The following is a 13,230-nucleotide window of genomic DNA, read 5'->3' as shown; positions in this document are numbered from 1 at the left end:
AGAAGCCAGGAATTAGGTGACTATCTGGGGTAGAAAAAAATGTGGACTGAGTTTGTGCTCTGTAGGGTTATTACAGTGTAAAACGGCATTACAGTAGCTTCAAATGTAAGATCCTATGGACGGAGCAAAGATTTACGAGACTTCGTTTAAAAAATTACTTTTATGAGAGTCTGCTTCAAATAAAGTGTTTCTCAATTGTGTATGGAAGAAAGCAACAGGGGTTGGTTTTGCTTTTAAAAATCACAGAGGTCTGATGTACAGGAGGAGTAGGCATCGGTGTAAATGCTAAATGGCATTAACGACCATTAATGACCAGGTGTGTTTTATAAAAGCCGTAGCAGCAAGTTATGTTTCCCTTCTCCTCCGTCCAACTCTCCTCCACCCACCCCCCCGTTCTGATCCGCCTGACCTCCATCACCCCTCCGCCTTCCTCCTCCGCTCCTCCCAGCCTGGATCTGATTACCCACAATCCTTAAATCCGAGGAGAAAGCTTCCTGCTTCGCCTTAAAAGTGCCACTCTGGTGATTTAATGCCCCTCTCCACCCGTCTACCCCCCCCACCCCACCCCCAACCCGCCCACAGAGAGCTCTCAGCTCAGTGTGGGGGCCAGAGAGGATGGCATCTGATCTGTTTAACAACACAAGCCAGACACGGCCTGGGAGGCGTCTAGTTAGGTTTGATTATAAGGTGATACTGTGAAGGAGGGGGGTTTGAGGAACACAAGGAGAGAGGGGCCTGGTGGAGGGGGACTGGCGGGGTCTGGTGGAGGGAGGGAGGGAGGTAGGAGGTGGATGTGGGCGGGAGGTACATATGTTTGGGCTTTGGCAGCACTGCAGTCTGTAGTTCTGGGCAATAAATCCCATTGGAGGACAACAAAGGCTCAATTAAAACACCACTGAGAGAGGGAAAGCCAGAGCACCTGGAGGGAAACGACCATATGTAGTCCTGCAGTACCGCACTCTTAAGGAGAAACCTTCCCTTTTTCCTATTAGGCTTGGTGCACTGCCGCCTTGTACGGTCCTATAAACAGACCAATGAATGATTCACACTTAAATGAAATGATAACTGTCAGACTGAGGCGTTTAAATATTATAAATTAATTTCCCTTGTATCAGAAACTGAACAAAGCATAACTATCGCAGACACAAACTAAGACATCCTCAGTGAGGAGAATCTTGACGTCCGTTACGCAAGCACAGATGCTGTATTCCCGAGCTGACAGACTTAATGAGGGGGATGGTCACACCTGTGGAGTAGCTCGGGGGGTGAATCCCTGTCAGTCAGCCAACCACAGACAGCTTGGCTGTCACACAGCATTAATCATTAGACACCAGGATGGGGGGACCCTCAGGCTATGATGTGACCTCCCAGTGCTGGCTCCTGGATCACCTGAGACCTGCTCAGCATGTCGGAACACCGGAGAAGACTCGCTTTACTGTTCCACTTGACATTTTATTCGTTTATAAAAGGTTTTTCTCCCTTAAGCGACGTACGGATAGTTCATGCAGAGAGCGTGGCGAAGAGTACTTTGTGTTCTCTGACTCTGCTTTTTAGAAAGAGATTTGAAGAAGAGGTTCTCTGAAACAAAAGAGAAACATCCAAACTCATGCATTTAAACCCATTAAACATGCATTGTTTTCTGCCTACCAGGACGATCTGACTGCGTTATGTTAGTATTGGGAGCCGTTCTGGATCGTTCCTTCCCAGAACCCCATGGATGTCACTAACAACAAGCCAGCACTTAGCACCCAACAGCCAGCCATATGCCCCCCCCCCCCCCCCCCCCCTGGCTGTCCACTTAGCACTAAGCAATATGGCCGCCCTCAGGACAAACACTTAGACGAATTACCACCGTGCTCTACCGTTGAACTACTCAATTATTAACAAGCTCACACCCCCCCAGGAACAAGCGCCTGAGAGGAGAACCAGATCCAGATCCTGGCTGAAGAACACAGGAGAGGAGGACCGCCAAGAGACACCAAACAGGAAACTTACTGAGCTTGATCAAGAGAATTCAATGGAGATGATGCCCCCGGTTCAAGCTCTGTAGATGTTATTAAGATACAATGTGAACTATTACACTTGGACTTGTTATGAGGCTTATATATTTTGTTATATATATAGGAGATTTCCACTTTCAACAAGTGTTAAATATAAAAGTGTTTGGCATGAAAGTGTTTAGCATGGAAGTGTTTACCATGAAAGTGTTTAGCATGGAAGTGTTTACCATGGAAGTGTTTGGCATGAATGTGTTTAGCATGGAAGTGTTTAGCATGGAAGTGTTTAGCATGAATGTGTTTAGCATGGAAGTGTTTGGCATGGAAATGTTTAGCATGAATGTGTTTAGCATGGAAGTGTTTAGCATGAATGTGTTTAGCATGGAAATGTTTAGCATGGAAGTGTTTAGCATGGAAGTGTTTAGCATGGAAGTATGTATTGTATAGAAGTGTGCAGTATGGAAGCATTCAGCGAGCGAGTGTTTAGCATGGAAGTGTTTGGTTTTCCGACAACAGTGGTTTGGCCCGCTGCCCTCCCCGCTCCACACGCGCCAGCCTCACTCAGCACTCCTGGACAGAATAGCACCATTGTCTCTTCCTCCAGCCCTCCTGGTCCTGTGATCGTGTTTGTGCTCGCATGGCCCACTTCACACGCCTCCCACCTCGGTTACATTTAGTCATTTAGCAGACCCTCTTATCCAGAGCGACTTACAGTAAGTACAGGGACATTCCCCCCGAGGCAAGTAAGGTGAAGTGCCTTGCCCAAGGACACAACGTAATTTTGCACGGCCGGGAATCGAACTGGCAACCTTCAGATTACTAGCCCGATTCCCTAACCGCTCAGCCACCTGACTCCCACCTCCTGTCCGTCCTCACACACAACAGGGGCTGCTATTCTAAACACTGGGACTGAGGCGAGTAAACTGCCCTGCAGACAATCGCATACACACGCACGCACGCACGCGCACACACACACGCACACACACACGCGCACACACACACGCGCACACACACACGCGCGCACACACACACACACACATGCACACACGCACACAGCAAGTGAGGTCCCAAAGCAATACAGGCCCGACAGACCTCATCCCAGCTGCTGTGCATGTGGTGCGATCTCCTGTGAGGTGAAAGTCCGGAGGTCAGATGGCTGAGCGGTTAGGGAGTCGGGCTGTTAATCAGAAGGTTGTTGGTTCGATTCCTGGCCATGCAAATGACGTTCTGTCCTTGGGCAAGGCACTTCACCCTACTTGCCTCGGGGAGAATGTCCCTGTACTTACTGTAAGTCGCTCTGGATAAGAGCGTCTGCTAAATGACTAAATGTAAATGTAAGTCTAAACAGCTACACTGTGATGGTTTCAGGTTAAGACGTGGTTGCGGTAGCGTCGATTTCCAACAACCTCGGTCGCTGCAGCGAGCTGAGATGGGTTAGTGTCTGCTATTCAGGTGGTGTGAATTCACTCGCGGACGCACACAATCATGTTCATACACACGTCTGACACGCTAGCTCTGAGACCCATGTGACTGCGGCAGAGATGGAAACCGATTTACCGTCACCTTTTTTTTTTTACGGTTCCCCAGACAATGATTTCATCGTTTCCCAAGTGGGCGTGGCCTCTAAATAGGGACGTTTTAAAAGAGAACATATGTGTCTCATTATCCCTAACCCCCCCCCCCCCCCAATGATGAAGGGTTCCTTAAGTGGCCCTAAAACTGGGCTGTAAGTTAATGACAGCTAATTGCTGGGAGGACTGCTGTATCTAAACCAGCGTGGTGCTGCCCGCCTGGGGCCACAAGACAGGCAAGCCTCCATCACTCTGCCCGCCTGGGGCCACAAGACAGGCAAGCCTCCATCACTCTGCCTGCCTGGGGCCACAAGACAGGCAAGCCTCCATCACTCTGCCCGCCTGGGGCCACAAGACAGGCAAGCCTCCATCACTCTGCCTGCCTGGGGCCACAAGACAGGCAAGCCTCCATCACTCTGCCTGCCTGGGGCCACAAGACAGGCAAGCCTCCATCACTCTGCCTGCCTGGGGCCACAAGACAGGCAAGCCTCCATCACTCTGCCTGCCTGGGGCCACAAGACAGGCAAGCCTCCATCACTCTGCCCGCCTGTCATCTGAGCTGCTGCCTCATACTAATGACGCAGGCTACAGGCCGGTCTGTGGCCAGTTACGACTGTGACCGTCTCCGATGACTAAAGCAGGATCAGGCTTGTTGTTTGTCGTCTGTCGATCTTATGACGTAGAAGGGTTTGGTTGTGTGAGTGCAGTTTGGGGATGGCTGAGAGGTGGACTTGACTGCAAATCAAGAGGTTAAATGTTCGTTTGACCCCCCCCCCCCCCCCCTTCCCCTGTAAGTCTCTTTTAAAAAGATAAACGCGTCTGCTAAATGAACACATCATTATTATTATTACATGACTTTGTGCCAGTGCTCCATGTCCAGTTCTGGTGCATCTATTTTGGACCCAAGTTCTTAAATATTGCATCGTCTCGCTTTTCTGCCTGTTTATCTTCTCAGTCAGCATTTCCTGCTGTCTCTCGTTTCCCTCCACACAAGCTGAGAATACAGCTGTTACCGCTGCAAAAACAGCACTTCTATCAGATCAATGCAGACTGGATATTATCATTCCAGTGGGTCCGAAAATAACTCAGGGTGTTTGATGACAGAGAAGGGAACCGTGCGGTTCTGTCTGAACACAATGGTGGGACATCGAAGGAGAAAGTTACGCCAGAGGAAGGAACCGGAGGAACTAGAAAAGAATGGAGATGGGGTTCAGGAATGTGGGCCGGCTTCTGGGAGAACCAGTAAACTTCCACAGTTACTGAGTGAATCCCGACACCGTGGAAGAAGGAGACTGTTGTGTCATACACTGGTAAAGACGGGACAATAGAATCCTCCCACACAGCCAATCAGGACAAATCATTCGATTTGAAACCAGTAGATGACTAGAGAGGTCCTTGAGGGTTTAGGTTGGTTGAGGGGCAGTTCTATGGGCGTATGTGAAGGCATCTGTGACATTCTTGCGTGTAAAAAGGGCTATACAAATACATTTTGATTTGATGGGAGAACAAGCTTTTGATCTTCTGTCACTGACAAAGGTGTCCCCTCCCCCAAAACTCTTGACTCCTCCCTCTCACACTAGCCCCTCCCCCAGTTCCCCGAATCCTTAATAAACATAAACCACCATTCCCTCCTCCCAACACCCCTAACCCCTCCCCCGCCACCCCTAGCCCCTCCCACATAACCAGTCGTCTCCACTGACCTGATGAGCACACACTGGTTCTGCAGCCTCTTCCACAGGGAGCGGTAGCACTCGTTGGCTACGGCGTAGATGTGCGGGGCGATCTCCCCGAGGTGGTGGCGGCTGTAACGCTCCACCGCCGGCCGGTCGTACAGGTCTGGGATGGGCTGATACGGGTTCACCGCCGCCAGGATGGAGCCGATGTATGTCTGGAGAAACATGATGAACAGGGAGGGGTAGAGGGGGAGGGAGGGAGGAGGGGTAGGGGGGGGGGGAAGGGGGGGGGGGAAGGAAAGAGACAGGTGTTGAGATAATATGCATGTTGAGTGTACATCTGGTTAGGGAGGCATGGGGATTAAATGGTGTGTCAGGGAGAACTGAGAAGGAGATAGGGAAGGAGAGAGAAAGAGAGAATAAAGAAAGACAGCAGTAAAGAGACAGAAATCTTGTGTGACAAATTCCCCTGTGGAAACATCTTCCAATGTTCCAAAGTAGAAGTTATTTTCTTTAAATTATCCCAAAAGACGTACATCAGGTAATCCAATTTAAAGACAAAAACACAAAACACAAGGCTGTGATAACTTTATTAGGCTTCTATTCCAAGACAGGGCATGGTAACAATCGGCCATAGCCTCTGAATCCCTCACTGCCGAAAAAACAAGTAGCTTAAGGTAATGTCAGCAACAGTCACCCTACACATGGAATCTCAACACACAGTTATGAAAGCTTCTCTGTGAAGAAACACAACACCACGTCAAGTTTACTTGACCTTTTTACACCCCATATTCCATGTCCTGTTTCATATTTCAAAGTCAAAGCAAAATAAACCAAACTGCTGGAATAGAAACGTCTCCAAGAAAAGCCTTGGCAGTTCCATCCGCTTTGTGGACAGGACTAATGGACAACGAACAGCAGAGAAAGAAGAAGGGAAGGAGACAAATGAAATCTAATGACAAGTAAATACCAAAACAACTGGACTGGGACTGCCATACACACTAGACTGTACCGACCCTGACAACGTGCCTCTGAAGTCATCCCCAGCCAAACATATCCTATAACCCAATCTCTCCCCAGACAGGAGCCCCTGGATGTTCCAGGCAACCACAGAGCCCGAAGTGGCCTCGCCTGGAGGGCGAGATGAGATGCATTAGGGAGAGAGAGAGAGAGACGTCTCCGTCCTACAGAGCATCTCTGTCTCTCGCCCCCCCTGAGGCCTCGCGGCCGAGCACAGGCCCCATTTCTCAACGTCAGTTAATCTCCGCTGGGGCCTCGCTGCGCCGGAGCCATAAAACACAACGAAAACATCTTAAGAGCAAACAACGTTATCTGTCTTTCTCCCCGAACAAGGCACAGAGCTGAGGATGAGGAGGTCGCAGGACCAGCACGGTCGCTCTTAAGGCCGCGATGCTCTGTGGGCGCCGTGGCCGTGTGACATAAATGGAATTTACCGTTCTTCCGAAAGCGTATTAAGCGTTTCAAAAGTATTCGATTCTTGGGTTAAAAAAAGAAAAAAGCAAGTGGATTTAAAAAAATAAACGCATTCCTGATCTTGTTTTTCCTGGTTAGAAGGAGGTCAATCGTATTGTTTTTCAAAAACAGGTTGTGGTAATAAAGGAGGTGTCATGGCAACTGGCGTGTGCCTGTTCAGGACAAACTAAACCCTTTTTTTTTCTTTTTACGAAGTAGAGAACATGTGTGTCCAGTGTGTTAAGCTCATTTACTAAATTAATAGCTCATTAATGATCAAGATCACATATTAGGGATGAAGATTTGGATTTTCTTTTTTTGTCTGTCTTCTGAGCCCACGACATGCTCTTGTGGTTTTGGCCTTTGGCACTTATTTGGTTTTTCACAATGTATGCTTCATGTTTTGGCTACCCGCAATGTTTGGGGCTATCTCGTTGTTATGATCAAAGTGACCTATGCACTTTTATAAAGCTCTCTCTTGGAAGTCGCTTTGGATAAAAGCGTCTGCTAAATGAATAAATCAAACACGGTAGCTGCACCTGGAATTAATGATGGATGCAGTTTGTTCAAAGACAACTGACAATTATACTATTTATGTAAACGGTTATTAGTCATCTACTATGGAAATATTTGAATTGGGAATGTTCTGGTCAATGTTCTGGTCACTGTTCTGGTCAATTCAAAGCAACAAAACAGTGAGAGTAACCAGAGCCCTGAAATCTAACCCTGTCACATGTATTTACTGGGCAGTGCTGACAGTAGCTGTCCTGTTTCCAGGTTGTACCATGTGCTGTTGGGGAGGAGGATGTGTGTGTGTGTGATTGGGGGGATCAGGGATTTGTGTGTGTGTGTGTGGGGGGGGGGGGGGGGAGTAGGTGAGCTGTGTGAGTACTTCACCATCTGCTGCGGAACTGAGGGTGCCTTCATGTCCCTCGGAACTGACAAGACGTCAGCCCCAATGAACGACCCCAATGAATTACATGACAGTGATGACTGGGCCATGTAGCGCCGTACAACGAGCTACTGAACATCACTTCTCTCTCTTTCTACACCTTCTCTTTCCATCACTACATAAAAACACAGACTACCCCCCCCCCCCCCCCACACGCACACACACCAACATTCATCACCTAGCGACTATCTAAAACACGCCTGCAGCATGTTAGATTACACACGAAGGGAAGGAGAACAGAGAGACATACAAACACAGCATGGCTGGACGGCAGGGCTCCTTAAAGAGCTGACAAACAGCCCAGGCTCACGTGTCTCGTTTGTTTGACAGAGAACAGATGTGCGGTATCCCCTACAAACAAGAACCGAACTGCACAGAGACTGTGTGTGTGTGTGTGTGTGTGTGTATTTCAATCAGAGGTTGAAGCATCAAAGTGATCAAGGTAGAGAGTATTCAGAAGCAATTTCTCTACTTTGTAAACATTTACATTTAGTCATTTAGCAGACGCTCTTATCCAGAGCGACTTACAGTAAGTACAGGGACATTCCCCCCGAGGCAAGTAGGGTGAAGTGCCTTGCCCAAGGACACAACAGTCATTTTGCACGGCCGGGAATCAAACCGGCGACCTTCTGATTACTAGCCCGATTCCCTAACCGCTCAGCCACCTCCCTCCCTACACACTCCCTCCGCAAACAACTGCCACACTGTGAATGAGATGAAAAGGAGTTAGCGAGGAGTATCGGTAGGTAAGATCGGTCACCACAACAAGGTCTACCACATTACATCCATCAACTCCAGCGAAAAGACAGTTTAAACTTCAGCTCGTCTATCTCCAAACTGCTGTCTTTAGTAAGCGCCGAGATATATGGTTTGAGATAAACTGTTTAACTTCTCTGTCAATACCATTGCCAAAATCTCTCTGTCACCTTAATCTCCGGTATTCTCTTGTATTGTGCTGAGGAAGCAGTTTTAATGGTCCACTAACAGACTGACCCAATTCATCCCCGAACAACAAAACAAATGCAAATACAGACATTTGAATGGCAGTTGATATGCCAATATTTACATAACAAATAATGATTTGGAAGCACATTCCAATTTGGAGATTTACACCACAACAGAGCACGCAGGAGTGAGACAGATCGAGTGTCTGAGAGTGTGTGTTTGATGAGGGGCTACTTACATTTAGTCATTTAGCAGACGCTCGTCATTATCCAGAGCGACTTACAGTAAGTACAGGGACATTCCCTCCAAGGCAAGTAGGGTGAAGTGCCTTGCCCAGGGACACAACGTCATTTGGCACGGCCGGGAATCGAACTGGCAACCTTCAGATTACTAGCCCGACTCCCTCACCGCTCAGCCACCTGACTCCCTACTTAATTACAGTAGTGTATATGTAAACACTGGAGGGGGGGGGACAACTGACATGTGAGGTTCGACCTTTAAGGTCTTATCCGGTATTTAATTGCTCAGACACGGTAAGTTTTTGATTTCACATAAAAGCAAAAATGTGCCGCAAAAGGGGGACGCATGAACAATTTTCTCCAGCTTTAATCTCTGTGTCCGACCGACCTCTGCCATAGCTTCCTCTTCTTATGGCACTCAGTGTATCATGTGAGCCTATGAAAGCCTATGGGTTAAAGTTGCTCTGCACAGCTACAGCAATAAACCATATATTTCCTTTCCTGTCCTCCCCTAATGCCAAGTTTCAGACTCACGTCTGCCCGGTATCTTAAGAACATTAAAGCAATAATCTCACTTCCTAAATCATTCTAGGTTTTTTTAGGTCATTATTCTAATTCACTAAAGATGTGGTCATTATGACGTGTCAAAATGTGTTGATCACAAGAGACAGACTGGGTTAGCTACGACAGACCATGTCTCAGATCAGAAACACCAAAGAATCATGTCACACTTGCTTTACATTCCTTTTAAACAGAACGGAGTCAGGTGGCTGAGCGGTTAGGGAATCGGGCTAGTAATCATAAGGTTGCTGGTTCAATTCCCCAGCCGTGCAAAATGACGTTGTGTCCTTGGGCAAGGCACTTCACCCTACTTGCTTCGGCGGGAATGTCCCTGTACTTACTGTAAGTCGCTCTGGATAAGAGCGTCTGCTAAATGACTAAATGTAAATGTAATGTAAATGTAGAACGGGATTCCAGGCAACAGATAGCACTCGGCTGTGGAAAAACCTATGTAGGCAAAGTCATACCTCTCTTTAACCCAATAAATTAGAGCCATTTGGACTCAATTAGCCCCCCTACCCCGGCAACAGTTTCCATGTATTCACCTAGCATGCAAGCTAATTGGCTGTGACCCACGAGAAGATCTGATTTGATTAGCCCAGCCAGACATTCCAGGGCAATTATCAAATCCACAGGTAAAGTGAATATGTTTCGGTATGACGTCTGCTAAAAAGTGAGAGTCACAAAAGTGGCATATCAACGATCTCCCCTTACGACGTAATCCAATTTAAATAGTAATGCAACAAAAGGAATCAATGACCTGGCATCGATTGCATACAAGTATCAGAAGTTAATAGAACATTAACATCACCCATAAAGGAGTTCGACGACGGGCATTAAGTTCACCTTTATGTAGGCTTAAGACAAACACCCACATAGATTTGAGGCAACAGTGCCTCTCTGTTTACGGTGGTGATAGCCCTGGCTCCTGGTGTAACAGAAGAACACAGGGGGGTGTAAAATGAGAGCCATCGGCTTTATGAGACGGAGCAAGATAAATCTACCAAAGGAGGAAATTAACTCCAGATTTTCTGCTCCAGCCTCAAACAGGGAGGCGGGTTGCAGAGCTGGTTATGAGTGGGGGAGAGGGGGGGAATGTTAGACGGCGGGAGGGTACTGGATAAAACAAAAAGAAACCACTACAGTTTAGGATAATGGCTTGTCTTTGTAATCCAATTCTGAACCGAAAGGAACGGATATAAAACAAGTTTGTTTGTGCCACGCCAACATGACAGAAGGTTGCCGGTTCGATTCCTGTCCCTCAAAAATTATGTTGTGTCCTTGGGCCAGGCACTATACCCTTACTTGCCTCGGGGGAATGTCCCTGTACTCACTGTAAGTCGCTCTGGATAAAAGCGTCTGCTAATTGACTAAAATGTTCACGTGAGTATCAGAGGAAAATACATAAAAAGATTGAGACTTTTGGTGGACTTTTCGTTCCCTTGGTTGAGTGGCCACTTCTCCAGATCTGACAGTAATCTGGTCTGGTGCTGGTCCATGTGTACGGCTGCTGGTCCAGAATCAGGGACCGCGTCGTGTATGTATAGTGTGTCGTGTAGCACACATTTGTTCTCACCATTAGAGGCACATGCCTGTGAAATGACACAGGCGTGGCAGCTGTCTGTCCCAGCTACCAGTGGGCCTCAGCACAGACATGCAGACCTGTTAAAATAAGCCGAGCATTCACAACACTGAGACACTGAGGTTCTCTCAGAAGGAATCTCTGACTATGGGGAATGAGCATGGTGAAGAATGTCTCTGTTTGAAACTGGAAGTGGAGAAATTTCTCATGTGTCTGATTAGGAATAGATTAAGAATGTGTGTGTGCGTTTAGGGGTGTGTTTGTCTGACCTACATGCTCATGTCATCCGAGTTCATTTAAGCAAACTGATGTAGGCAAACACTGCAAAGTATACAGGCAGTTTGTGCACGCATAAAGTACAGTTTTCTTTTCATCTTGTATCCACCCTCACAGACACATAAACACACTGAAAATGACTTTCACTACACACACACACGTCTTAACTACCAACTCACAAGCACAAAGACACACATACACAAGAATATTCCTCCTTGCACATTACACACACACCCACAAAAACAACACACACTCAAAGCACTGATTTCAAAATGAGAGAAGATGAGGGAAAAGTTCAAGAATCTCCAATTTGACCAACTCCCTGCTGGGAAGGCCTAATGTGGAGAGAAAGAGACACTACGAACTACAGGACGGGGTGAAAGAGGTGTACAGTGGGAAAGACAGGAAGAGGGGAAAGGGAGAAGAAGAGAAGAGAGGTTGAACTGGAATCTGCATAGGAGAAGAGTGAGGCCACCACTCAACACCACAGCTGGTTGCAATCAAAGGTTGAAAGTTAAAGGCCTGCATTCTTCAATCAAAGCTCTGCGAGCTAGCTCGATGGCAACGTTCTCAAAACAACTCTGAAGCGCTAAAGGATAATTAGCACAGAGGCTAGAGCCTCTCTTTATAAAAGTAGAAAATAGAACTGAGACTACACATTTTATTTGAAACATGAGGTCATATAATAAAACGACGCTCAGGGTCACCCTCCGAGTGCAATTTTTACCACCAAAGTTAACCGCAAGAACCGTATCCTAAACTACATGTCCAGTTTGTCGTCAAAGCAAAAGCTAGTAAAAGTAATTGAGATAGTGCTCAGACCTCATTCTTCAATTAAGTCCATTATATTTCCTCTGCTGTTGTAGTCTACAGGCTACTTGGCTCAGTTATACGAAGTATTTTAAGTACCCTACAGTCAGTTTAGCTACTCAGAGGTAGGTATAATGCATATGCATATTAGTGACTAGCTACTAGCGAGGTAGTGCTAGTGCTAAACTATGCAGAACTGCATAAGATATCTGCAGACTGAGAGATGGTTTTCTCATTAACATGTCAAGTCTGAGAAGAGCATTTAATTTTGAAAAATCAACACATGGAGAAGAAGAATTTCTTTTTAGCCAGATGAAAGATTGTGGAAAATGTCTTCTTGTGCCTGATGGTAAACATTCATGTTTAGCAGTACTCAGGGACAAGAGCTGGCAGGAATTTATGTTTGGCTTGTTATATTGCTGACAGACCTTTTTTTTTCTCATTTTTGTTTCATTCACAGATGTTGCTGTTCTGTAATATGAATTGACATCCTGTTGAACAAAAAATCACAGCTCTCTGCTTCCAGAAGCTTCTGAATCTGTCCTGTGAAGATTTCCAACATAAACTCTTCAACTTTCTGACAGCGAACACTCGTTTTAAATGGTTCTTAACGTTAAAGTGTAATAAATATAACAAGTCAGATAACTTGAGATAATGTGATAAAGAAGCTGAGAGGAGATTGATCCTGCAAGTTACCTAATTTCCCCAACCCTGGTGCGATGAGCAGACCTGGTACAGTCTGTGTGCTTACAGAGACAATACACCACCATCAGACCTTATAAGGATGCTAACCACCTATGGAATTAACGGGTACAGTATGGAGAATACAAAGAAAATATGTAGTACAAATATTTGTAAGCTCCGCTCCCGTTTAGATTGAGTCTGTAATGAATAAACCTGACCTGGTGTTCCCTCCTCCCTCCCCAGCAAAACAACCTCGAGACAAAGGCAGCCTTGTGTCACCATTCCCACATACTAGCCCGTTTAACCTATGACAAATGCCAACTCGTTACTATAATCATGTTTGAACACTCCCGTATGGTCAAAATTATCCAATCAATTCATCACGGTTGTCCCATGTTGTCTGGGTCATTTTCTGACCAGAAAAGTGGCATATGGAAAACGAGAGGAGCGGCAAGAGGAATTAAAGT

At 46.6% G+C, this 13,230-nt stretch overlaps 1 protein-coding gene across 1 annotated transcript in view; it reads right to left on the bottom strand.

Annotated features, from left to right (window-relative positions):
• The window catches only part of myo10 (myosin X), an 82,063-nt gene that overhangs the window by 33,420 nt on the left and 35,413 nt on the right, over positions 1–13,230 (bottom strand). Inside the window, exon 4 of the mRNA XM_062480506.1 lies at positions 5,269–5,456. Coding sequence (XP_062336490.1) covers positions 5,269–5,456 — 188 coding nt within the window. The remainder of the gene's footprint in view (positions 1–5,268; positions 5,457–13,230) is intronic.

The sequence above is a fragment of the Osmerus eperlanus genome, chromosome 16 (assembly GCF_963692335.1).
Source record: "Osmerus eperlanus chromosome 16, fOsmEpe2.1, whole genome shotgun sequence".
Classification (NCBI taxonomy): domain Eukaryota; kingdom Metazoa; phylum Chordata; class Actinopteri; order Osmeriformes; family Osmeridae; genus Osmerus; species Osmerus eperlanus.
This window is presented reverse-complemented; position numbering and strand designations above follow the sequence as displayed.